The 25,738-nt window shown below is 39.2% G+C and overlaps 1 protein-coding gene across 1 annotated transcript in view; it reads right to left on the reverse strand.

Annotated features, from left to right (window-relative positions):
* KPNA1 (karyopherin subunit alpha 1) overlaps window positions 1-25,738 on the reverse strand; it is a 100,371-nt gene that overhangs the window by 9,472 nt on the left and 65,161 nt on the right. Inside the window, exons 6-12 of the mRNA XM_007985606.3 lie at window positions 22,134-22,265; window positions 20,507-20,595; window positions 20,085-20,184; window positions 17,986-18,149; window positions 10,141-10,219; window positions 5,306-5,431; window positions 2,835-2,962 (exon numbers count right to left, since the gene is read on the reverse strand). Coding sequence (XP_007983797.1) covers window positions 2,835-2,962; window positions 5,306-5,431; window positions 10,141-10,219; window positions 17,986-18,149; window positions 20,085-20,184; window positions 20,507-20,595; window positions 22,134-22,265 — 818 coding nt within the window. The remainder of the gene's footprint in view (window positions 1-2,834; window positions 2,963-5,305; window positions 5,432-10,140; window positions 10,220-17,985; window positions 18,150-20,084; window positions 20,185-20,506; window positions 20,596-22,133; window positions 22,266-25,738) is intronic.

A 25,738-nucleotide genomic window follows, 5' to 3' on the forward strand; every position in this document is an offset into this window, starting at 1 on the left:
AGAAAAATAATGAACCTAGACACAGGCCTTACTGTGTGTTACTCATGAGGTTAGACAGGCCAAGTCTTCCCAATACCCAAGACTGAGGCTTTCATCCCAGTATTCACCAATCAATTACTTAATCATCCTTGTGAAAGAATGACCTATAGCAAGACTGACCTGCCACCTCCAAAAACACTGCATTCTCTCACTTTTCCTCATGCTATTCTCCCCTCCAAAATTGCCAAATCTCTATACAAATGGTAAGTTTCACTTCTTTGACAAATCTTTCTCTAATTTCAGTTAATAATCCTTATCTCTCATTAAGAACATGTGTTATATATGTATTAACATTTGATTATATTCACCCTAAAATTCTAGGTATTTCCTAAAACATTCTTTTGAGACAGAGTCATTCTGTCTCCCAGGGTGGAATGCAGTGGCACAATCTTGTCTCACTGCAACCAACGTCTGCCTCCTCTCATTTCAGCCTCCCAAGTACCTGGAACTACAGGAGAACATCAACACGCCCAGCTAATTTTTGTAGAGACAGGGTTTCTCTATGTTGGCTAGGCTGACCTAGCCTAGGTCTCTAACTCCTGACCTCAAGTGCCTTGTCCTCCCAAAGTGCTGGAATTACAGACGTGAGCCACCACGCCCAGCCAAGATATTTCCTAAAATATTCTAATTGTTTCTTGCATCCAAATCTGGTATCTGCAACAAGAGTAAGGAGAAGCCAGATAGATGTCTTTTATAAGTGATAAGATCAGTTTGTTTTTGTAATTTGGACTGTAATATTTTTGTGACATTCTTTCAAGATAACTCTTCTTGTGGGGAAGAAGAAACTGCTAGGAGAGTGATAATTTTATTATAAACAGCTATGCTGAATTTTACAAAGGGACAGTAGCAATTCTATGCTTCTCTAACAGAGCAAAATACTCCCGAATACTTTCTCATGAAAGATGGCCTAATAAAATATATATGTTTATGGTTTATTTCTTCTTCTTCTTTTTTTTTTTGAAGCGGAATGTCACTCTGTCGCCCAGGCTGGAGTGCAGTGGCATGATCTCAGCTCACTGCAACCTCTGCCTTCCAGATTCAAGAGATTCTCCAGTCTCAGCCCCCCAAGTAGCTGGGATTACGGGCGCATGCCACCACACCTGGCTGATTTTTGTACTTTTAGTAGAGACGGGGTTTCACCATGTTGGCCAGGCTGGTCTCAAACTCCTGACCTTGTGATCCACCTGCCTTGGCCTCCCAAAGTGGTGGGATTACAGGCATGAGCCACTGCACCCAGCCTGATTTGATTAAGAAAATATATTTACTATAAAATATAGAGATAATAATTATAAATGTGAATTTGAACATAAAGCTTATTCAAATAACTACAGTACTTCATTATTTTTGCCATCTGGTGGCAGCATAATTAAAATCATGGTACCCTAGAACCAGAATTTTGGAGGTTGGAAAAAACCTACAAGACAAATGCGCTATGTCTCCCTGAAATAACCTGCCCATGATGAACTTTACCAAAATAGCTACTGCATGTGTTAATCTGTTTGTAATTTTATTATTTCAGGTACATATTTCTTATTTTCTCTACCTGATCAATTTCTGCACTTTGTTACGACTAATTTTATTTTTTAATTCCAAACAGAATACTCAAAACTAGCATCTGATGAATGCCTACATTCAGTCCACAAAGCAACAATATAAGTAGCAGCTATGTTTGTCTGACATTACATATGAGTAAGGAGTTAATGCTTTAGCACTCATTTGAAACCATCTTTCCCTAATTTTGGATTCCCCATAAAGAAAGTTAAGAAAGGCTGGGTCTAGGCTCCATTTTTCTCTTCATCATTACTTTTTTCCCTGTCTGAAATACTAGATGTCCTGAATTTTGCATTTAATTATATGACGCTCCTTTGAAGAACTGATTCCCATCCATATTTATGTTTTCTTCCACTCATTAAGCTTATAAGCTGCTCATTGGGCATGATGGCTCACACCTGTAATCCCAGCACTTTGGGAGGCCGAGATGGGTAGATTGCCTGAACTCAGGAATTCAAGATAAGTCTGGCCAACAGGGCAAAACTCTGTCTCTACTAAAAGTACAAAAATTAGCTGGGTGTGGTGGTGCACACCTGTAATCCCAGCTACTAGGGAGGCTGAGGCAGAATTGCTTGAACCCGGGAGGTAGAGGTTGCAGTGAGCCGAGATTGTGCCACTGCACTCCAGCCTGGGCGACAGAGAGAGATTACATCTCAATCAATCAACCAACCACTAAGCTGCTACCAAGGGACCCATTTAAGTCTTGAGCTGCTACAGTTCTCTCCCTTTAACAAATGAATACCATAGTACTTTAGAAGATACCTGCCTCTACGAAATTTGGCACTTTATTCTTAGACATACCACTCTTTCAATTCTGATCCAATTCTACTATTAAGACATCTAAACTAATAAGGGCAAGAGTAAGTTATTAAACTTGGGCTCTAGGTTCTACAAGTAACCTATACTACCAAGATATTTCTAACAAGTAGCTCCAGAGTAGGTTGAAGCGAGGATTTCTATTGCCTCAAGCCTCAACTATCCCTTACTTCTTATATCCCAGGATTACTTTTCAGCAAAAAGAAATGGGAGAGATATAAAGAATTAAATATACATCTAATTATGACACCAAGGACAATTTCCTAAGGACTGGAACTAAACATTCTTACTTAATAAGATCATCTCTCACTTACCTTTCCCCTCAAATGCAGATAATCTTTTACTCTAGGTAATATGTGGGAGGTTAGAAAGTGATAGACACAATAATTTTTCTTTAACTTACAATATGCTGCCTGATTGGTACTTACTTGATCTGCTCAGCTGATCCTCCAGAAGTTGCATTTGTGATGGCCCAAGCTGCTTCTTTTCTTGTCCGAAATTCAGCAGTTTGTAAAATACTAATGAGGGCTGGGAAAATGTTGGCATCTATCACAGTCTAAAATTTAAAAAAAACTTAAATGGAAAAACCTGTAAGATTTATAAAAATATTCATGATACTAATTATAACTTCTAAGCTAGTTTGACTATTAACACACCTTCTCCTGTCAGAAATAAATGGGAAAGAGTTACATCATTATCTGCCCCCCTTTTTTTTGTGAGATAGAGTCTCACTCTGTTGCCCAGGCTGGAGTGCAGTGGTTCTCAGCTCACTGCAGCTTCCACCTCCTCGGTTCAAGTGATTCTCCTGCCTCAGCCTCCTGGGTAGCTGGGACTACAGGCACACAACACCAAGCCCGGCAAATTATTGTATTTTTAGTAGAGAAGGGTCTTCACCATGTTGGCCAGGCTGGCCTTGAACTCCTGACCTCAGGTGATCCGCCCACCTCGGCCTCCCAAAGTGCAGGGATTACAGGTTTGAGCCACCATGCCCGGCCTATCCCTAACCTTTATGCTATACTTGGTATCACTGAAAACATCTTCCCTGGAGTTTGTGATCTTATAATCTCCTATTTTCTCTGAGTTCTTTTCTCTTTTACTGTCCTCTTTTGTTCCGCCCATAGTAACAAATTTTGAGAGTTCAATTTTCTGCTCCTCTGCTATTGCATTCTCACATAGCATGTAAACTTGCATGTGCGTGTGAAAACTCTCTAGTCCTCACTTCTCACTGGAGCATCAGCCCAGGGTAGCCAGCAGTTTACATTAGGTCTGCCAGTCACCTCAAACACATCATCTGCCCGCTATATCAAGTTTCCTTTTAAGCCTCTCTAGTTCACAAAGGCTATTAATTTACGTTCTCAATTTTTAAAATCCTGAGTCCCATCTTTTTCCTTTCCTTTGGCATTGCCATGCTATTCCAAGCCACCACCTCCCAGATTACCAAAAATAAGTCTTACAGTTGGATGGAGTACTTTTACTCAATCCCATTCATGTACTAACACTAAAGTAGCCTTCCCAAAATTACTTTCTCCCGGTTTCTCCCTGGCTCAAGTACCTAACATAGGTTTATATCATTTCCTACATTAAGAAACTGAGAAGTTCTGCATAAAAAAGCCTGGTGGTGACAGGCAATCAAATACAGATGAAATCACTTCATGTGAATGTTACAGATTGTTATAGCTATTAATCTCAGTTCGTAATTCAGCATTTTGGGGACAAACTGCTTTCCTGGTCAAAAACTCTTATTATACCTGTGAAGGACTTCAACAAAGTTTGACAAAGTTGATGAATAGAAAGACACCTAATCCTGGTCCTGTCATTTTACTAGAGTTGCTCTTGAGCAAACCATTTTAATTCCATGAGCTGTTTCATCTTTTTATTCAAATTTTATTTTTATTGACAAATAGTAACTGTATATATTTTTGGGATACAATGTAATGGATGCTTCAATGCACACACACAAACACACACACACACACTATTGTGATAAATGAAAAATTTGGATTAGATGACCTCTCTGTTTCCATTCATCTCCAAGGCCTTCTATGTCTGTGTTGTCTCTTTTCCTACCCATTGTTCCCATCCTTGATCACTGCCCAGGCTGAACACTTTGGCCCACTGCTTGTTGTCCACTTGAGTTACTCTCTCACCAATACAAAGACAAAAAGTAAAAACCAAGTAACTATTTAAAGAAAAATGGGTATCCAAAAATTCATGAAAATTTGAGGCAATCTACTACATGGATCCACTGGAAAAATAAGTATCTTACTTGGAAAGAGTAAAGCCAATTGTGTTCAGCATAAAGCCCATCAAAACATTTTGAAAATACAAGACACTATTTCTTGGATCTTGGTGAAACATCAAATATGAAAGACAACAGGAAAAATGAAGGCTTATTTTCAAAAGACTTAACATCTATAAGCTAGGATAAAGTAAAAAGCTGACTATGAAGTAAGACAACAACACTGAAAGTTAGTGGTCTTCAAAGCAATTATGAAAACAATATACGTTTTGTTTTATTCTGTATTGAGATGGGGTCTTGCTCTGTCACCCAGGATGGAGTGCAGTGGCACAATCTCGGTTCACTACCAGCTCTACCTCCCGGGTTCAAATGATTCTCCTCCCCCAGCCTCCCACGTAGCTGGGACTACAGGCACCTGCCACCACGACTGGCTAATTTTTTGTATTTTTAGTAGAGACAAGGTTTCATCATGTTGACCAGGATGGTCTCGAACTCCTGACCTCAAGTGATCCACGGACCTCAGCCTCCCAGAGTGCTGGGATTACAGGCAGGAGCCACTACACCCAGCCGAAAACAATATATGTTTTAAAGGGTGACTGAGAAAAAAACCTTACTTTTCAATAAAAATAATGAAAGAAAAGTTAGGTCCTATGAGGTTACCTGGATCTGTGCCCTATTTCCAGCTGTAATATTAGATATCGTCCAACATGCTTCCTTTTTGATAGATTCCTTTGGGCTACTCAGCAAATGCAATAAACTCTGCAGAGCTGAGCAATTCAGAATTACCTAAAAGAAAAAGTTTGAAAATTTTACTTATTGTATTGTTCTAAATATAAATGTTTAACTTAAAGAACATATTTTATGAAAGACATAACATCTCCCCCTTGAAATTTTATAAATAAGTAACTTTATACAGGTAAAAAAAAAAGTATTCACTGTTAATAAGAATTAGTTTCTAAGATTATCAATCCAGTTTCATTGTACACATTCACAACTGCTAAATTGTACTTAGTAACTGCAATAGCATTACTCATTCACCTTCCCATCCCAACAGCGTAAGTCTTCTGAATGGATAAATAAATATATCAAGTGGCCAGAAAAGTCAGGAGTCTCAGATTTGTAGGTCCTCTGATAACACACTACTTGGTAGTCAATGAACGAATACGTACTTAATGAGGTATATCAGGTGCTTCATAGGATACAAAGATAAAAAAGATATGACCTCAGCTATCAGTTTATAAAGGTGAAGGAGGTAACACAAATACACATGGAGAAGGAGACCTACTCTACTAGAAACAAAAATAAAAAAAGTGTGATTAAAATAGTATATGGCAGGTTTAAGAATTAATCACTAAACAAAGAGAATAGAGATCTATTCTAAAAACAAATGCAGCTATGTATAAAGTTTATAATAAAAATTAACCCTTTCTCCCTATGACTGGTGGCTTTGACAGAACTGGAATAAAAAGCTAAATAGATTAAAAACAATTTTTTCAAAATCAGTTCTTAACACTGATATGGTTTGGATCTGTGTCCCCACCCAAATCACATGTCAAATTGTAATCCCCAAGGTTGGAGTGGGGCCTAATGGGAGGTGACTGGATCATGGGGTAGATCCTCCAAGAATGGTTAGCCATGGTTCTGTTCTAGTATGTAGCACCTTTCCCTACTCCTTGCTCCTGCTCAGGTCACGTAAGACATGCCTGCTTTCTCTTCACCTTCCGCCATGACTTTAGGTTTCCTGAGACCTCCCCAGAAGCAGAAGCTACTATACACGTTATGTATGGCCTGCAGAAACATGAGCCAATTAAACCTCTTTTCTTTATAAACTACTCAGTCTTAGGTATTTCTTTTTCTTTTCTTTTTTTTGAGACAGTTTCACTCTTGTTGGCCCGGCTGGAGTGCAATGGCATAATCTCTGCTCACCACAACCTCCGCCTCCTAGGTTCAAGTAATTGTCCTGCCTCAGCCTCCGAAGTAGCTGGAATTACAGGCACGCACCACCATGCCCAGCTAATTTTGTATTTTCAGTAGAGACGGGGATTCTCCATGTTGGTAAGGCTGGTCTTGAACTCTCGACCTCATGTGATCCACCTACCTCGGCCTCCCAAAGTGCTGGGATTACAGGCGGGAGCCACCGCACTCGGCCAGGTATTTCTTTATAGCAGTGAAATAACAGACTAATAAAAACCCTAAGTTGCCAAAATAAACTTGCAGCTACTTAAGAGTAAATATTTTTAAAAGGAATCATAAAGCAGAATATTAGAAAATAGCTGATTTGGGGATGGTAAAAGACTGAGCATAAAAATAAATTATAGGGGAAAACAAAAATTTCATGAAACAAATGTTTTCTTGTCAAAAATCATAAACGATTTAAAAAATGTACACCATCCAATGTGAAAAATATTTGCAACAAATGAGAGGGTTGCTATCTTCCTTGTGTAAACTGAAAAGAGAAACTAAAATTTTAATAGAAAATTATCTCATAAGTAATGAAAGAAATGCAAATTAAAATCGAGTCTTTTATGCCTATTAAATAGGCAACAGGATTTCATTAGCAATAAGGAGGACTGACACTGCACATAAGAAATGAAAAAATGCAGAGACAAGCTATTACAAAGTATCATAAGAACACACTACTGTGGCTATTTTTCATTTTAAGAAACAGTATGGTTCTATCACTAAGGCTGGAGTGTGGTGGCATGATCATAGCTCATTGCAACCTCAAACTCTTGGGCGCAAGCAATCCTCCTACCTCAGTCTCCTGAGTAGAGTAGTTAGGACTACAGTTACATGCCATCATGCTCAGCTAATTTAAAAAAAATGTTTTTAGAGATGGGGTCTTGCTATATTGCACAGGCTGGTTTGGAACTCCTGGGCTCAGGCAATTCTCTCCCCTCAGCCTCTCAAAATGCTAGGAATACAAGCATGAGCCAGCATACCTGGCCATGATGAGGCTATTAAGAAAGAGTTCTATGCCCCAAAAATAATAGGCTAGAAAGAAGAATGAGACTAAAATCTTATGGAGAAATTCCTTTGAATCTTTTCAAGGTTCTTTATCTTACAGGCACTAAGGCAGCTTATTGTTTCTAAAAGAAGATAATGTAAGTAACATTATTTCAGGAGAGATTCAGTTGTTATTAGGGGGAATAAACTGAGATGAGTAACTGCTTAGGAGAGGAGGAGGATGGGTGGGTACAGCAACAACCTGTGTGTGTGACAAGGACCAAAAGAACGTAATTTGATGGGGATCTAGTAACAATAAGAATCAAGAAGACCTGGCAACTTGCTATACAAAGTAGAAGGGAAGAAGACACCACATGTGACTGCCAAGTTTCATGTGTAGGTAAATACAATAGTTATATCATTACTTGAAATAGGAAAAATAAAAACTTGGAACTTGCTTTGTGGGGGAAAGAAGACATACTGCGAGACGTATGTGAGATATGCAAAGCAAGCAGAAGTATGTAAGAGACTACTGCAGATATAGGACTGAAACGTGAGATAGATTGGAACTAGACGTATAGATTCAGAACTTCGTTCCATTCAGTAAATATTCTTTAGGTACCTATATATTGTGCCAGAAATTATTATATTTACAGAGGCACAGAAATAAACACTGACATAATCTACCTCTAGAATCTTAAAATCTAGTAATTAGTTACAATACAATGTGATTAGTATTCTGATGGATGAAGAAAAAAGAATAAGTACCTAACTTAAAAGTTTAGGGTCAAACAGGCATTCTCAGAGAAAATAATGATAATACCAAGAATTCAAGAACAAGAAACATTAGGAGTAGAGAATATGGATATGTGTGAGGTGGCAGTCAGAGCAAGGGGTAGCAGTGAAGGCATATGTTCCAGGCAGAGGGAATAAACCATATGTTAAAGCTCAGAGCTGAGAGTGGCCACAGCCAATTCAAGGAACAAATATGGCAAAAGCATACAGCATATGGAGGTGGGTGAGGGACAGAAAGATACTGATAGGGTTCAAAAATTCAGAGGGTATAAAAGACACTATAGTTGCTAAAAGTCTCTTTCCCCTTCTTGTATCCCAGCCAACAAGTTCCCCTCAAAGACAACCAATATTTTCAGTTTCCTGTATATCCTTCCAGAGAAATGTTATGCAAATAGAGTCAAACATATATTAGTTTCCTCTACTATTCTCTTCTGAAGTGTCTGAACTAAGCCCTGCAAAGGATGAATAGAGACAGAAAAACAGGACTTAGTAACTGATGAGGGAGGTGGAGGAAAGAATCAAGCTGATTGGTCCAGGTTTCAGGGGAACTGTTGGTGCCATTCACTGATACAGGGGAACATAAGCAGAAGTTCAGATAGTACAAGGGGAAATGAGTTCCCTTGTGTAGATAATAAATTTAAAGTAAATACATTACAGTTAGAAGACAACTGAGAGAGCAAATCTAATCTCCTTAATTTTAGAGATTAGAAAAGGCATTAAATGTGTTGCTGAAAGTCAGAACTGGTGAAGAAAATGCTAAGGCTAAAACTCAATTCCCAATTCTCAATCCATGCACACAAGGGTGATCACTGACATTATAAAAAAAGATCTATGAATGAGGCTGAAAGATTGCCCCGTGAATGATGTTCACAAAAGGAGACAAGAGGAAAAGGAGCTTGCTAGGGAGAAATAAGTGGTCGCTGAGGCAGAAGAACCAAAAGACTTCAACGTCACAACACAGCTGAGATTTCAGGAAGAAATATAGCTAGAACAATGCACTGTGAATGGTGTGTCTTGATACAGAAGTTGAATGGAGAAGATGCGGACATTAGAAAGTAGGAGGGAAGAATCTTCCTCACACAGGGGACTTACCATGTACAAAAGGAGAAAGCTATCAGAGAAGGTGATATTGAGATGACAGAGAAAAGATGCTACGAGAGGATTCCGATGCTCATCAGAACTATTTCAAATAGGAGTGAAGAAAAACAAATCTGTCTGACCAAAAAATAGTCACTATCATAGGAGAACCCCAAATTACTACAGGCAACAGGTCAAGTCGGAGATACTGAAGGTACTGAGAGTAGATGCCTAAACCAACCTTTTTTTTTTTTTTTGAGTCAGTCTCGCTCTGTTGCCCAGGCTGGAGTGCAGTGGCACGATCTCAGCTCACTGCAACCTCTACCTCCTGGGTTCAAGCGATTCTCCTACCTCAGCCTCCCGAGTAGCTGGAACTACAGGCACGCGCAACCATGACCGGCTAATTTTTTGTATTTTTAGTAGAGATGAGGTTTCACCGTGTTGCCCAGGCTGGTGTCGAACTCCTGAGCTCAGGTGATCCGCTCACCTCGGCCTCCCAAAGCGCTGGGATTACGGGGGTGAGCGACTGTGCCTGGCCCAACATTTTTAAACATTAGTGAAACACAGTATCAAGTTTCCCTAACAATATGGAGTAAAATATGATAAGAGAAACATGATCATGAAGTTCAATGTACTGTTTTTAAAGGAAAAAAGAAACAGTTACCACTTCTTCATACCTGTGTCTGAATATCATCCCCTGTGACAATGTTTCCCACAGCTCGCAAAGCAGGAGAAACCACTTTATAATCATTATGCCTGCAAAAACAAAAAGTAATGTTATAGCCAACAGTTCTATCCTTAGTTTCATTTCTTTAAGACCAAAATTTAAAAACAAAAAATAGTGATAGAATTTTAAAGCAGAAATGTACCCATGGGGTTAATTAAGGGAACGTTTATCATGATGATGGGATGTCTGGTGTTCCCTAGAATGACTGTCTTTCCTCTTATTTTAGTACATTTGGAAAAAACTACCAATCTTTCTGAAGAATCTTTCCCAGCTATTCCATCACCTGGATTTCAAGTTTCCCTCTCTTTCTTTAATATAGGTTTCATTTCCTCTTTACTTGCTCTGGTATGGTTGCTGAGATAATTGAGAGCAATAGTTAACATGTACGCAACATTTTTAAGTTTTATAAATTGTCTTAATTTTCACAGAGGTAAAAGTGACACATCAACAGCTGAACTAACTTGAAAATGCAAGTCAGGAGTCACACTCCAAATACAAAGGTCTTTCAACTAAACCTACTAAACTGCCTTACTGGTCCAAAAACCACTCCACAAAGCCATATATATATATTTAAAGACAGATATTAAGTCCTTATTTCTAGCTAAGTAAGTCACTATCTTTTGATTTTCCTTAAGGGTCCTATTTTTCCCTCCACTTAAATGAGACTGATCACTCTCTAAAAACTGTGCCAGTTCCTTCAAATTTAAGATGTGACGATTAAAAAGAAATGGCTGGGTTCCATTCCAAGATAGGCAAATAGGAACAGCTCCAGTCTGCAGCTCCCAGCGTGACTGACGCAGAAGATGGGTGATTTCTGCATCTCCAACTGAGGTACCTGATTCATCTCACTGGGACTGGTTGGACAGTGGGTGCAGCCCACAGAGGGCAAGCCGAAGCACGGCAGGGCATCACCTCATCCGGGAAGCACAATGGGTCATGGGATTTTCCTTTCCTAGCCAAGGGAAGCTGTGACAGACTGTACATGGAAAATCAGTACACATCCGCCCAAATACTGTGCTTTTCCCAGTCTTAGCAACTGGCAGACAAGGAGACTGCTCTCCCATGTCTGGTTCAGCGGGTTCCATGCCCACGCAGCCTTGCTCACTGCTAGCGCAGCAGTCGGAGATCGACCTGCGAGGCTGCAGCCTGGTGGGGGTACAGGTGTCTGCCATTGCTGAGGCTTGAGTAGGTAAACAAAGCAGCCAGAAAGCTCCAAATGGGTGGAGCCCACTGCACCACAGCAAGGCCTACTATCTCTCTAGACTCCACCTCTGGGCGCAGGGCATAGGCTGAACAAAAGGCAGCAGACAACTTCTGCAGACTTAAACGTCCCTGTCTGACAGTTCTGAAGAGAGCAGTGGTACTCCCAGCATGGTATTTGAGCTCTGAGAATGGACAGACTGCCCCATGTGGCCAATCGGGGGAACCAGCCCCCAGTATTTCCATGTAGGTTCTATTTTCCCTAAGAGTCGGCCGGTCTGAGAAATAGAGAGAAAGTACAAAAGAGAGAAATTTTACAGATGGGTGTCTGGGGCTGACATCACATGTTGGCAGGTTCCGTGATGCCCCCAAGCGGCAAAACAAGCAAGTTTTTATTAGCGATTTTCAAAGGGGAGGGAGTGTACAAATAGGGTGTGGGTCACAGAGATCACAAGCTTCAAAGGGCAATAAAATATCACAGGGAAAATGGGGACAGAGCAAGATCGCAAGGCCAGGGCGAAATCAGAATTGTGGATGAAGTTTCATGTCCCACTGTGCACACGTCGTCATTAAGAAACATCTTAACAGGAAACAGGGTTCGAGACAGACAACTGGTCTGACTAGAATTTGTCAGGCTGGAATTTCCTAACCCTAGCAAGCCTGAGGGCGCTGCAGGAGACCAGGGTGTATTTTATCCCTTATCTTCAACTGCATAATACAGACACTCCCAGAGCGGCCATTTTAGAGGCCTCCCTCGGTACTGCATTTTTTTCCCAGGGCTGTTCATTGCTGAGAAAAAGAATTCAGCGATATTTCTCCTATTCACTTTTTCAAGAAGAGAAATATGGCTCTGTTCTGCCCGGCCTCATAGGCAGTCAGACCTTATGCTTATCTCCCTTGTTGCCTGAAAATCGCTGTTATCCTGTTCTTTTAGGATCCCCAGATTTCATACTGTTCAAACACACATTTCACAAACAATTTGTATAGATAATGCAATCATCACAGGGTTCTGAGGCGACATACATACTCAGCTTACGAAGATGATGGGATTAAGAGATTAAAGACAGGCATAGGAAATTATAAGAGTATTAAATGGGGAAGTGATAAATGTCCATGAAATCTTCACAATTTATGTTCAGAGACTACAGTAAAGACAAGTATAAGAAATTATAAAAGTATTAATTTGGGGAACTAATAAATGTCCATGAAATCTTCACAATTTATGTACTTTGGCCGTGGCTTCAGCTGGTCCCTCCGTTCAGGGTCCCTGATTTCCTGCAACAGTAGCCTAACTGGGAGACACCACTCAGTAGGAACTGAGAGACACTTCATACAGGCGGGTGCCCCTCTGGGATGAAGCTTTCAGAGGAAATAACAGGCAGCAATATTTGCTGTTCTGCAATATTTGCTGTTCTGTGGCCTCTGCTGGTGATACCCACAAAAACAGGGTCTGGAGTGGACCTCCAGCAAACTCCAACAGACCTGCAGCTGATGGACCTGACTGTCAGAAAGAAAACTAATAAACAGAAAGGAATAGCATTAACATCAACAAAAAGCACATCCGCACCAAGACCTCACCTGTAGGTCACCAACATCAAAGACCAAAGGTAGATAAAACCACAAAGATGGGGAGAAACTAGAGCAGAAAAGCTGAAAATTCTAAAAAGTAGAGCGCCTCTTCTACAAAGGATTGCAGCTTCTTGCCAGCAACGGAACAAAGCTGGACAGAGAATAACTTTGATGAGTTAACAGAAGTAGGCTTCAGACAGTCGGTAATAACAAACTTCTCCGAGCTAAAGAAGCATGTTCTAACCCATCGCAAGGAAGCTAAAACCCCTGAACAAAGGTTAGATGAATGGCTAACTAGAATACACAGTGTATAGAAGACCTTAAATGACCTGATGGAGCTGAAAACCATGACACAAGAACTTCGTGATGAATGCACAAGCTTCAGTAGCCAATTCGATCAAGTGGAAGAAAGGATATCAGTGATTGAAGATCAAATTAATGAAATAAAGTGTGAAGACAAGATTAGAGAAAAAAGAGTAAAAAGAAATGAACAAAGCCTCCAAGAAAAATGGGACTATGTGAAAAGACCAAATCTATGTTTGACTGGTGAACCTGAAAGTGATGGGGAGAATGGAAACAAGTTGGAAAACACTCTGCAGGATATTATCCAGGAGAACTTCCCCAACCTAGCAAGGCAGGCCAACATTCAAATTCAAGAAATACAGAGAACACCACTAAGATACTCTTCAAGAAGAGCAACCCCAAGACACATAATTGTCAGATTCACCAAAGTTGAAATGAAGGAAAAAATGTTAAGGGCAGCCAGAGAGAAAGGTCAGGTTACCCACAAAGGCAAGCCCATCAGACTAACAGCAGATCTCTTGGCCAGAAGAGAGTGCGGGCCAATATTAAACATTCTTAAAGAAAAGAATTCTCAACACAGAATTTCATATCCAGCCAAACTAAGCTTCATAAGTGAAGGAGAAATAAAATCCTTTACAGACAAGCAAATGCTGAGAGTCTGTCACCACCAGACCTGCCTTACAAGAGTTCCTGAAGGACACATTAAACATGGAAAGAAACAACCGGTATCAGCCACTGCAAAAACATGCCAAATTGTAAAGACCATCAATGCTAGGAAGAACCTGCATCAATTAACGGGCAAAATAACCAGCTAACATCATAATGATAGGATGAAATTCACACATAACGATATTAACCTTAACTGGAAATAGGTTAAATCCCCCAATGAAAAGACACAGACTGGCAAATTGGATAAAAAGTCAAGACCCATCAGTGTGCTGTATTCAGGAGACCCATCTCAAGTGCAGAGACACACATAGGCTCAAAATAAAGGGATGGAGGAAGAGCTACCAAGCAAACGGAAAACAAAAAAAGGCAGGGGTTGTAATCCTAGTCTCTGATAAAACAGACTTTAAACCAACAAAGATCAAAAGAGACAAAGAAAGCCATTACATAATGGTAAAGGGATTAATTCAATAAGAAGAGCTAACTATCCTAAATATATATGCACCCAATACAGGAGCACCCAGATTCATAAAGAAAGTCTGTAAAGACCTATAAAGAGACTTACACTCCCACACAATAATAATGGGAGACTTTAACACCCCAATGTCAATATTAGACACATCAACGAGACAGAAGGTTAACAAGGATATCCAGGACTTGAACTCCGCTTTGCACCAAGTGGACCTAATAGACATCTACAGAACTCTCCACCCCAAATCAACAAAATATACACTCTTCTCAGCACCACACTGCACTTATTCTAAAACTGACCACATAATTGGAAGTAAAACACCGAAATCACAACAAACTCTCTCTCAGACCAGAGTGCAATCAAATTACTCAGGATTAAGAAACTCACTCAAAACTGCACAACTATATGGAAACGTAACAACCTGCTCCTGAATGACTACTGGGTAAATAACGAAATGAAGGCAGAAATAAAGATGTTCTTTGAAACCAGTGAGAACAAAGACACAATGTACCAGAATCTCTGGGACACATTTAAAGTAGTGTGTAAAGGGAAATTTATAGCACTAAATGCCCACAAGAGAAAGCAGGAAAGATCTAAAAGCAACACCCAACATCACCAATAAAAGAACTAGAGAAGCAGGAGCAAACAAATTCAAAAGCTAGCAGAAGGCAAGAAGTAACTAAGATCAGAAAAGAACTGAAAGAGATAAGACATACAAAAAACCCTTCAAAAAAAAAATCAGTGAATCCAGGAGTTGGTTTTTTGAAAAGATCAACAAAATTGACAGACTGCTAACAAGACTAATAAAGAAGAGAAAAGAATCAAATAGACACAATAAAAAAAGAATAAAGGGGATACCACCACCAATCCCACAGAAATACAAACTACCATCAGAGAATACTATAAACACCTCCACGCCAATAAACTAGAAAATCTAAAAGAAATGGATAAATTCCTAGACATATACACTTCCCAAGACTAAACCAAGAAGTTGAATCCCTGAATAGACCAATAATAGGCTCTGAAATTGAGGCAGTAATTAATAGCCTACCAACCAAAAAAAGCCCAGGATCAGATGGATTCACAGCCAAGTTCTACCAGGTACACAGAGGAGCTGGTACCGCTCCTTCTGAAACTATTTCAATCAACAGAAAAAGAGGGAATCCTCCCTAACTCATTTTATGAGGCCAGCATCATCCTGATACCAAAGCCTGGCGGAGACACAACAAAAAAAGAGAATTTTAGACCAATATCCCTGATGAACACTGATGCGAAAATCCTCAATACAATACTGGCAAACCGAATCCAGCAGCACATCAAAAAGCTTATCCACCACGATCAAGTGGGCTTCATCCCTGGGATGCAAGGCTGGTTCAACATACGCAAATCAATAAACATAATCCAGCATATAAACAGAACCAAAGACAAAAACCGCATGATTATCTCAATAGATGCAGAAAAGGCCTTTGACAAAATTCAACAGCCCTTCATGCTAAAAACTCTCAATAAACTAGGTATTGATGGAACATATCTCAAAATAATAAGAGCTATTTATGACAGACCCATAGCCAATATCATACTGAATGGGCAAAAACTGGAAGCATTCCCTTTGAAAACTGGAACAAGACAACGATGTCCTCTCTCACCACTCCTATTCAACATAGTGTTGAAAGTTCTGGCCAGGGCAATCAGGCAAGAGAAAGAAATAAAGAGTATTCAATTAGGAAAAGGGGAAGTCAAATTGTCCCTATTTGCAGATGACATGATTGTATATTTAAAAACCCCATCGTCTCAGCCCAAAATCTCCTTAAGCTGATAAGCAACTTCAGCAAAGTCTCAGGATACAAAATCAATGGGCAAAAATCACAAGCATTCCTACGACAAAGGGCTAATATCCAGAATCTACAAAGAAATTAAATTAATTTACAAGAAAAAACAACCCCTCAAAAAGTGGGCAAAGGATATAAATAGACACTTCTCATAAAAGACTTTTATGCAGCCAACAGACACATGAAAAAATGCTCATGATCACTGGTCATCAGAAAAATGCAAATCAAAAACCACAATGAGATACTATCTCATGTCACTTAGAATGGCAATCATTAAAAAGTCAGGAAACAAGAGATGCTGGAGAGGATGTGAAGAAATAGGAACGCTTTTACACTGTTGATGAGTGTAAATTAGTTCAACCAATGTGGAAGACAGTGTGGCAATTCCTCAAGGATCTAGAACAAGAAATACTATTTGACCCAGTGATCCCATTACTGGGTATATACCCAAAGGATTATAAATCATGCTACAACAAAGACACATGCATGTTTATTGCAGCACTATTCACAATAGCAAAGACTTGGAACCAACCCAAATGTCCATCGATGATAGACTGGATTGAGAAAATGTGGCACATATACACCATGCAATACTATGCAGCCATAAAAAAGGATGAGTTCATATCCTTTGCAGGGACGTGGATGAAGCTGGAAATCATCATTCTGACTAAACTATCACAAGGACAGAAAACCAAACACTGAATGTTCTCACTCATAGGCGGGAACTGAATGATGAGAACACCTGGACACAGGGTGGGGAACATCACACACCGGGGCCTGTGGTGGAGTGGGGAGCAGGCAGAGGCATACCATTAAGAGAAATACCTAACGTAAATGACAAGTTAATGGGTGCAGCAAATCAACATGGTACGTATGTATACCTATGTAACAAACCTGCATGTTGTGCACACTTACCCTAGAACTTAAAGTATTTTTTAAAAAGTCAAAAAAAAAATGGCTAAAATATATAGTAGTCTAGTGACTGAAGAATACAAAGGATTACTTCCCAAATTTGAATGATGTACTTCAGACTCCTGCAGCATCATACTGCCATTAATTCACATTAGCATGACATTACTGATCTGCATCTGGTCTGTAGCCTGCTATAATCCCAGAGTTTTGTATTTTGTATTAATACATTATAACTATCTAATCTATTCGAAATGTCACGTTCGAGACAATGTCTCCTTGCATCTACTTTCTACTTTGAATTTCCCATGGCTTGTAACTGTACCATTTCTCCATTATGTTATCATTTTCATTTTTTTCTGCTGCAGTATCTAAAAATTTGATTATTACGGTCTCATATTATTTGTCACGAGTAAATTTTCCACTTCGTTATCAAAAGCATCACAGACATGATAAAGCAAAATAAGATTCAATTTCTGATACTTGTCTAAAATAAGCTCTAAATGAGACAGACAGATAAGGAATGACTATTTTAGTGGCAGTATGCCTTCTGATGTCCAGTGGCTGATCTCAGGTCATCCAGTACGAGCCTGCAACTACACATGTCGGAGTTTTCCCAATGTTTCTGCCAAAGGTCTGCTAACAGCAGAGGAGTAAGAGGTTCTCTATAAACCTCAATAAAACAAGACAAACGGATCTGACATCAACATAAACAAGTAACAAAAACAGTAGCCCAAAGCACCATAAATCAATTATCATGTACAATCAATTAATATTTAAGTATTAGCAGCTAGAAAACTAGTACCAAGGGAAAAAAAGTGGACACACTTTCTCAAAGATATCTTACATCAGCAGTTCCACAAGTCTCCTACATACTCCCGCATCGATGACTGCTTGAATTTTATCATTGGGTCCATCTGATAGATATGAGAGGGCCCAGCAGGCATCAGCCAGTACATCAGTGTCACTGACAAACAGCAACCAGGAAAGCACATTCAGACATGGAGAAACCTGTAAAAGGAAAATGATGATTATGAAATTTAATAGCCTAAAGCCAGAAGTGAGGTGAGATACTCAAGAAGGCAACCAGGCATATACTTGGTGACTTCTAGGGTGATCTGCTCTTCTAAAGATGAAGCAGCAAGTACCTAAGTGGCATTTCCATCTTTGGCAATGTTGTCAGTGATCTTGCACTAATCTGTAGTCAAAGCCCAAGGAAAATAATTTCAGAGAGCAAAGTTTTATATACATCAATTCTTGGAGTGAGATTCCCTGTCAAAACACATTCTTTGTGGACTAAATAGGTAAAGGAACTTTCACAAATGCGAAAGCTATAAAATTCTGTATTTCAGATACTTTGTTATAGACCAAAAATGCTAAGGTTTTAAGATGAATTCAGTGAAATATGATTCCAAATTAAAAACAACTACAAAAAAACCCGTTTAATATCCAGAATCTACAAGAAACTCAAATCTAACAAAATCAATCCCATCAAGAAATTCAAATCTAACAAACACAATCCCATCAAAAAGTGGGCTAAGGACACAAACAGCCCATTCTCAAAAGAAGATATACAAATAACCAATAAACATATTAAAAAATGCAGCCAGGCACGGTGGCTCATGCCTGTAATCCCAGCACTCTGGGAGGCTGAGGTAGGTGGATCACCTGAGCTCAGGAGTTCAAGACCAACCTGGCCAAGATGGTGAAACCCCATCTCTACTAAAAATACAATAATTAGCTGGACGTGGTGGTGCGCCTGTAATCCCAGCTATTCGGGAAGCTGAGGCAGGAGAATCACTTGAACCCAGGAGGTGGAGGTTGCAGTGTGCCGAGACCGTACCAGTGCACTATAAGCCTGGGCAATAAGAGCAAAACTCTGTCTCAAAAAACCAAAAAACAAACAAACAAGAAAAAGAGACGTTGGCATGAATGTGGTGAAAAGGGAACACTTTTACACTGTTGCTGGAAGTGTAAACCAGTAAAACCACTATGGAAAACAGTGTGGAGATTCCTTAAAGAACTAAAAGTATATCTACCATTTGATGCCCAATCCTATTCCTGGGTATCTACCCAGAGGAAAAGAAGTCATTATATGAAAAAGATACTTGTACACACAGGTTTAGAGCAGCACAATTCACAACTGCAAATGCACAGAACCAGCCCAAATGCCCATCAATCAACAAGTAGATAAAGAAAATGTGATATATATACCATAGACTACTACTCAGCCATAAAAAGGAACGAAACAATGGCATTTGCAGCAACCTGGATCGAACTGGAGACCATTATTCTAAGTAAAGTAACTCAGGACTGGAAAACCAAACATCAGATGTTCTCATCCATTAAGTGGGAGCTAAGCTATGAGGACACAAAAGCGAAGAATGATACAATGGACTTTGGGGACTCAGGGAGAAAGGATCGGAGGTGGGTGAGAAATGAAAGACTACACACTGGATACAGTATATACTGCTTGGGTGATGGGTGCACCAAAATATCAGAAATCACCACTCAACAAGTAACTCATGTACCTAAACACCACCTGTTCCCCAAAAACCTTTTGAAAAAAAAAAAAAAGAATCTCATGGACTCCCAAAGAACTCACAGATCACACTTTGAGAACCACTGTTTTAGGAGAACTGAAAGGATAGTCTCTTAATACAGTATACTAATTGTATGCAGCCTAATTTCAATAAGCTTTACAAATTCTTCCTTCATGCTATGCTTTATTTGCAGTCCCTTCGTAAATGTGCACCTTCAAGTTACATTTTAAATTTGCTTTTTAAATAATAAAGAGAACCAACAAAAACAACACTGTCTGAAAACAGATGAAATTCTAACATTTTAAATTTTAACAAAAATTATCTTTCTGTTCACCTTACTATTGGTTGCTATATTCTTTTAATTGTATTTTTTCTGCCAATGTCCCAAAAGCATAGTCCTTACCTTTGCAAATTCTGGAGGTGGACTTTTCCCTCTACAGAGATTAGACAAAGCCCATACTGCATTCCGGGTCATGGTCAGGCGGTTTTGCTTTGAAAATAACCTACAAGCACGATGGTACAATGGTAAACTATATAACAGACAGTGATTATCTGATGACATAAATACTAAATAATACTTTTGATAAAGAGATGTCTTCAGATAGCTTTTCTCCAAAACATTAAAACTTCATTAATTCTGATGCAAGTAATTCAGAATTTTGGCACGGAAAAAGATAGGGTGCTGGAGGAAATGATCTATACAAGAAAATATCTGGAATAAAAAATAACACTAGAAAATCCAAAATGATTTCCAAAGATGTAATGCTTTCTGAGGAATCTCTTACATTTTTATTCTCAAAAAGGAAGAAGGAAGAAGAAACTTACTGCAAAAGAGGGGGAAGGATATTGCAGTCTAAGACATAGTCCCTGCACATGGTACTATCTCCAGCAATGTTGCCAAGAGCCCAGACTGCCTGTGAAAGAATAATTCATTAATAAAGGCTACATAGTTTAATTCCCTCATAATTCTTTCAGATGCCAGTATATCACAATAACACGTTCATCAGCGAGTCAAATGAAATAGTTGTAGGATTGGGGGAGGAAGATAAGTAATATCCAAAAGTATACAATAAACAGAGGTTTTCGGTTTATTAAAGGAAAGAACTAATTCTTTTTTGTTTGTTTTTGTTTTTTGAGGCAGAGTCTCACTCTGTCACCCCGTCTGGAGTGCAACATAGTGAAACCCCATCTCTACTAAAAATACAAAATTAGTCAGGTGTGGTGGCAGGCGCCTGTAATCCCAGCTACTCGAGAGGCTGAGGCATGAGAATTGCTTGAACCTGAGAGACAGAGTTGCAGCGAGCCGAGATTGAGCCAAAGCACTCCAGCCTGGGTGACAGAGATTGTAAGACAGAAAGAAAGACAGACAGAAAGACAGACAGACAGACAGACAGAGACAGACAGACAGAAAGAGAGAGAGAAAGAAAAGCAAAGTAAAGCAAGAAAGCAAGAAAAAGAGAAAGAGAAAGAAAATTTTCTTGCTTACATAAGAAAACAGTGAACAAAAAGAAGTTTGTTTTCTGTACCCTTCTGCACAAAAGTAGCAAAGACTAGCCACTTTCTTTTTTTTGAGATAGGTCTCGCTCTGTTACCGAGGCTGGAGTATGGTGGCGTGATCTCGGCTCACTGCAGCCTCCACCTCCTGGAGCTCAAGTGAACCCTCCCACCTCAGCCTATCAAACAGCTGGGACAACAGGCGTGTGCCACCATGGCCACCTACTTTATTTTCTGTAGAGATGACGGGTTTCACCATGGTGCCCTGGCTGGTCTCGAGCTCCTGGGCTCAAGCAATCTGCCCACCTCAGCCTCCCAAGTGCTGGAATTACAGGCATGAGCCACAGCAACTGGTCTACCTTCAACACTTGAAATTTCTACAAGAAAAAACCTCTATCAGTAACTGCTTACATGGTCTAAAAAAGTACATATACATGGCTTAAAGAATGTCAGGTTTGGAAGAGGAAGATTATTTTGTGTCTAAGAGAAATTCCGCCTACAGTCACTAAGACATTTTCTATTTGATTAAGACTAAATTTCTAGAACACTCCTTTTTGACAATCCATAGATTACCAAAGCCAACTGGCAAAACTCAGCCCCTTATTATGACTGAAGGTAAATACTGTTTCTTTTTTTTTTTTTGAGACGGAGTCTTGCTCTCGTTGCCCAAACTGCAGTGCAATGACGCGATCTCGGCTCACTGCAACCTCCGCCTCTCGGGTTCAAGTAATTCTCCTGCCTCAGCCTCCCAAGTAGCTGGGATTACAGACACATACCACCACGCCCAGCTAATTTTTGTATTTTTAGTAGAGACAGGATTTCACCATGTTGACTAGGCTGGTCTCGAACTCCTTGTGATCCACCCACCTCGGCCTCCCAAAATGTTGGGATTACAGGCGTGAGCGACGTGCCCAGCCGAAAAATTTCTTTCACCTGCTTCTTTTTGTTTCATTTTTACCTGTTCCTGGACATCTTCAAACTCTGAGCTGAGCAACTCTATGAAGATAGGCACAGCTCCTGCCTGAATCACAATCCGGGTCTGAAGAGAATTTCCTGAAGCAATATTTGTCAGTACCCAAGCTGATTCAAACTATAAAGATAAAAATAATTTTCATTATCATTTTAGAATGTAAAAGCTTATTTACTTATAACAGTAACATTTTCTGTACATGAAAAAAAGATTCTGAGATCATTATTTGCACGTAACCTATCAGTTGAGTACTTTATTAATTTTAAAAGAACATCCAGAAGAGACACCTCAACCTAGAAGAATATTCAGGGTGTCTAAAATTTCAGTTCAAGAAAGAGTAAACATGACACCATAAAAAGAATGAGGGAGTGTTACATATGCTGATATGGGATGATCTCCCAAGATATACATGAAAACAAAATGCAAACAGTGTACATTAATATGGCATTATACCATATTTTCTAAAAGCGTTAAAAAGGAATACATGCATTAATTTACTTATTGCACAGATTATCTCTAGAAGGAGTTATAGGAAACTAAATACTTGTTGCCTGCATAGAAAGGTCATGGTAACTAGGGAACAAGGATGAAAAAGACATTTTTCACTGGAAAGCCTTATGTGCCTTTTAACCTGTACCATGTATGTTATCTAATAAAAAAAAAAAAAAAAGATTGACAAACTTCTGTAGAATGGGCAAAGTAAAATGGGGAGAGAATGTTAGTGTGAAACATAAAATATAGGCACAGTGAAAAAGGCAAAAGGTATCAAATGTTAGGTACGTGAAAGGAGTTAACAGCACATAATGAAAAGAAATGACAACTTCAAAGCATAAGAGCTTCCAATAAATAAGAGGGCTCCAAACCAAAATACAGAGACAGGACTTTTTGGGCATTCTTAATAGGGAGGGAAAAATGAAGGTAAACTGACTAAAGGTTGATATATAGCATTATAGCACTGATAAACAGAAGATGTAAAGGAAATTATGGCCAACAAAAAATAGAGCATACTACACTAAAATATATCTCAAACACTAACTTGACTCTTTAGCCTAATATTGAGAAATCCAATAATGTACTCTACTTAGTTAAGAATTCTTAATTACATTTCAGATTGTTTCTTCCTCCATTCTCTCTTCTATTTAATAAAGCACATACACAGAAAAAAAGAAAAATTCCATGGTATGTCCTTTAAATCAGAGACAATAACAAGTCATCATCAAACGACCTGTGATTCTTCTAAGCTTCCGGATTAACTAAAAGGTAGCTGTCAGGTAGAAAACTAAATTCATTAATCTTTGGGAATAGAGGAAGACAGAGGAAATGGGCAATCTGATCAAATCACATTCAAAGCTATGCTAATGATACAAAATTCACAGCAGAAGACACATAACCAATGGATGTTCCAAAGAAAACTATAAAAGTGACACACATGAGTGAGGTAAGGGGGTTTAGCAGCAGCAGGGAGGCCCAGAGTAGGAGCACTTCAGTTAAGGAGCCCGTATCTGGTCCCTTTTTGTTATAACAAAAATTCTGGAGACTTGCACATTAAACCCCAGGTACCATGAAATAAAAATTCTTCCCATATTTATCCCTGTGATTAAATTACTAATGAAAACAACACTCCGACCCTTTCAGTACGTCTGAATTAAAACTTGACATTTGTACCGTACTTTATACTTTCTTTTTCTTTTTTTCTTTTTTTTTTTTTTGAGACGGAGTCTGGCTCTGTCGCCCAGGCTGGAGTGCAGTGGCCGGATCTCAGCTCACTGCAAGCTCCGCCTCCCGGGTTTACGCCATTCTCCTGCCTCAGCCTCCCGAGTAGCTGGGACTACAGGCGCCGCCACCACGCCTGGCTAGTTTTTTGTATTTTTTAGTAGAGATGGGGTTTCACCGTGTTAGCCAGGATGGTCTCGATCTCCTGACCTCGTGATCTGCCCGTCTCGGCCTCCCAAAGTGCTGGGATTACAGGCTTGAGCCACCGCGCCCGGCCTATACTTTCTTTTTCTGAGACGGAGTCTCGCTCTTGTTGCCCAGGCTCGAGTGCAATGGCACATTCTCAGCTCACTGCAACCTCCGCCTCCCAAGTAGCTGGGATTACAGGCATGTGCCATCACGCCCGGCTAATTTTTGTATTTTTAGTAGAAACGAGGTTTCATCACGTAGGTCAGGCTGGTCTTGAACTCCTGACCTCAAGTCATCCTCCCATCTAGGCCTCCCAAAGTGCTGGGATTACAGGTGTGATCCTGGCCACTTTATATTTTCAAAGTACTATTCACATACTCGCAGAGGATCCCTACGATAACCCAGAGATGTAAGGTATCTGGCTTTTCTTGTGTACAAATGAGGAAACTATCCAAAAAAATCCAACAATTTGACTAATGATTCGAGTAATGTTACACAGTCCAAGACAAGGACTGTTACAGTCTCCTAATCTAATACATTATGAAGCCCAGTCATAGTTTCCTGAAACATAATGCTGACCCAGAAATATTTCAATTGCTTGTAGTTTGGATATCTAGTGCAAGAAATTTTAAATAACAGTATGCCAGATTATTTACACTAAAAAAGAAAAAACAAGTTCACCTAAAATGTAGTTTATTTTGCTTACTAGGAAAATTAATTTGTAAACCAGAGTCATATGATGTAAGTATAAAAGCAAACTGTCCCACCACAAGGCAGGCTCAAAGTTCAATAAACAGTCATCAGATACTGCAAACATCAAGTCGAATAAAAGGAAACTGTAAGGAAAAGTAATCTGGAAAAAAAATAAGATCAGAATACATACCGTCTGTATAAAAGAAAAAGATTACAGTGAGATTTGGATGCAAAGAAATTATAATTATAACCTGGGTACATAGGGATATAGTACAGAGTTATTGGTGAGAAAAAATTACTTAGAATACTAATTGGTGCCAGCATTCAAACTGCTATTTTGAGTTTAGCACCAAAGATCTCAGGGGAAATGAGGGAGAATTCCAGAAGCTACACAAGTTAATAAAATAGAAAAGCAAAACAATTCAAGTGACAATGACTAAGAAAATGAAAAATAAGTGAATAACAGCCTGAATACAGATGGTAAAAAGAGAGAGAAATTATTACATCTTAGCAAAAGAATAACATGCCAGTTATGCTCATCACTAAGTAGTACACAATGATGACAACCTCTGAATGCAATTCAGGAATGAAAATCAAGAACATCTTTGCTATTACTGGGGATAGAAGTAAATGGGTAACTCTAACAAGAGGACCACTGAAAATACAACCATATTCATGCATTAAAAAGGCAATAAAAACACACAGGGTGCTGATTACTTTGCTGTTTTCACTTTGTGAAAGCTAATCAAGCTGTATTTGTGAAATTTTCTACACCCATCTACACATGTGTGATATATATGTATGTTTATGCATGCATCCATATATGCATGGGGGGGAGTAAAAAACAGAATTTCCCTGAGTATAGGTCTGTCTCTATTAATGTTAGAAGAAGTAACTGTTAAACATATTTAAGTATACGTTTTTTAAAAATTAGATGTACTTTAAACTACATAACTTCCCTTTCATCATAGTCTATACTTTAAAGCTGTACTCCACTG

The sequence above is a fragment of the Chlorocebus sabaeus genome, chromosome 22 (genome assembly GCF_047675955.1).
Source record: "Chlorocebus sabaeus isolate Y175 chromosome 22, mChlSab1.0.hap1, whole genome shotgun sequence".
NCBI classification, from domain to species: Eukaryota; Metazoa; Chordata; class Mammalia; order Primates; family Cercopithecidae; genus Chlorocebus; species Chlorocebus sabaeus.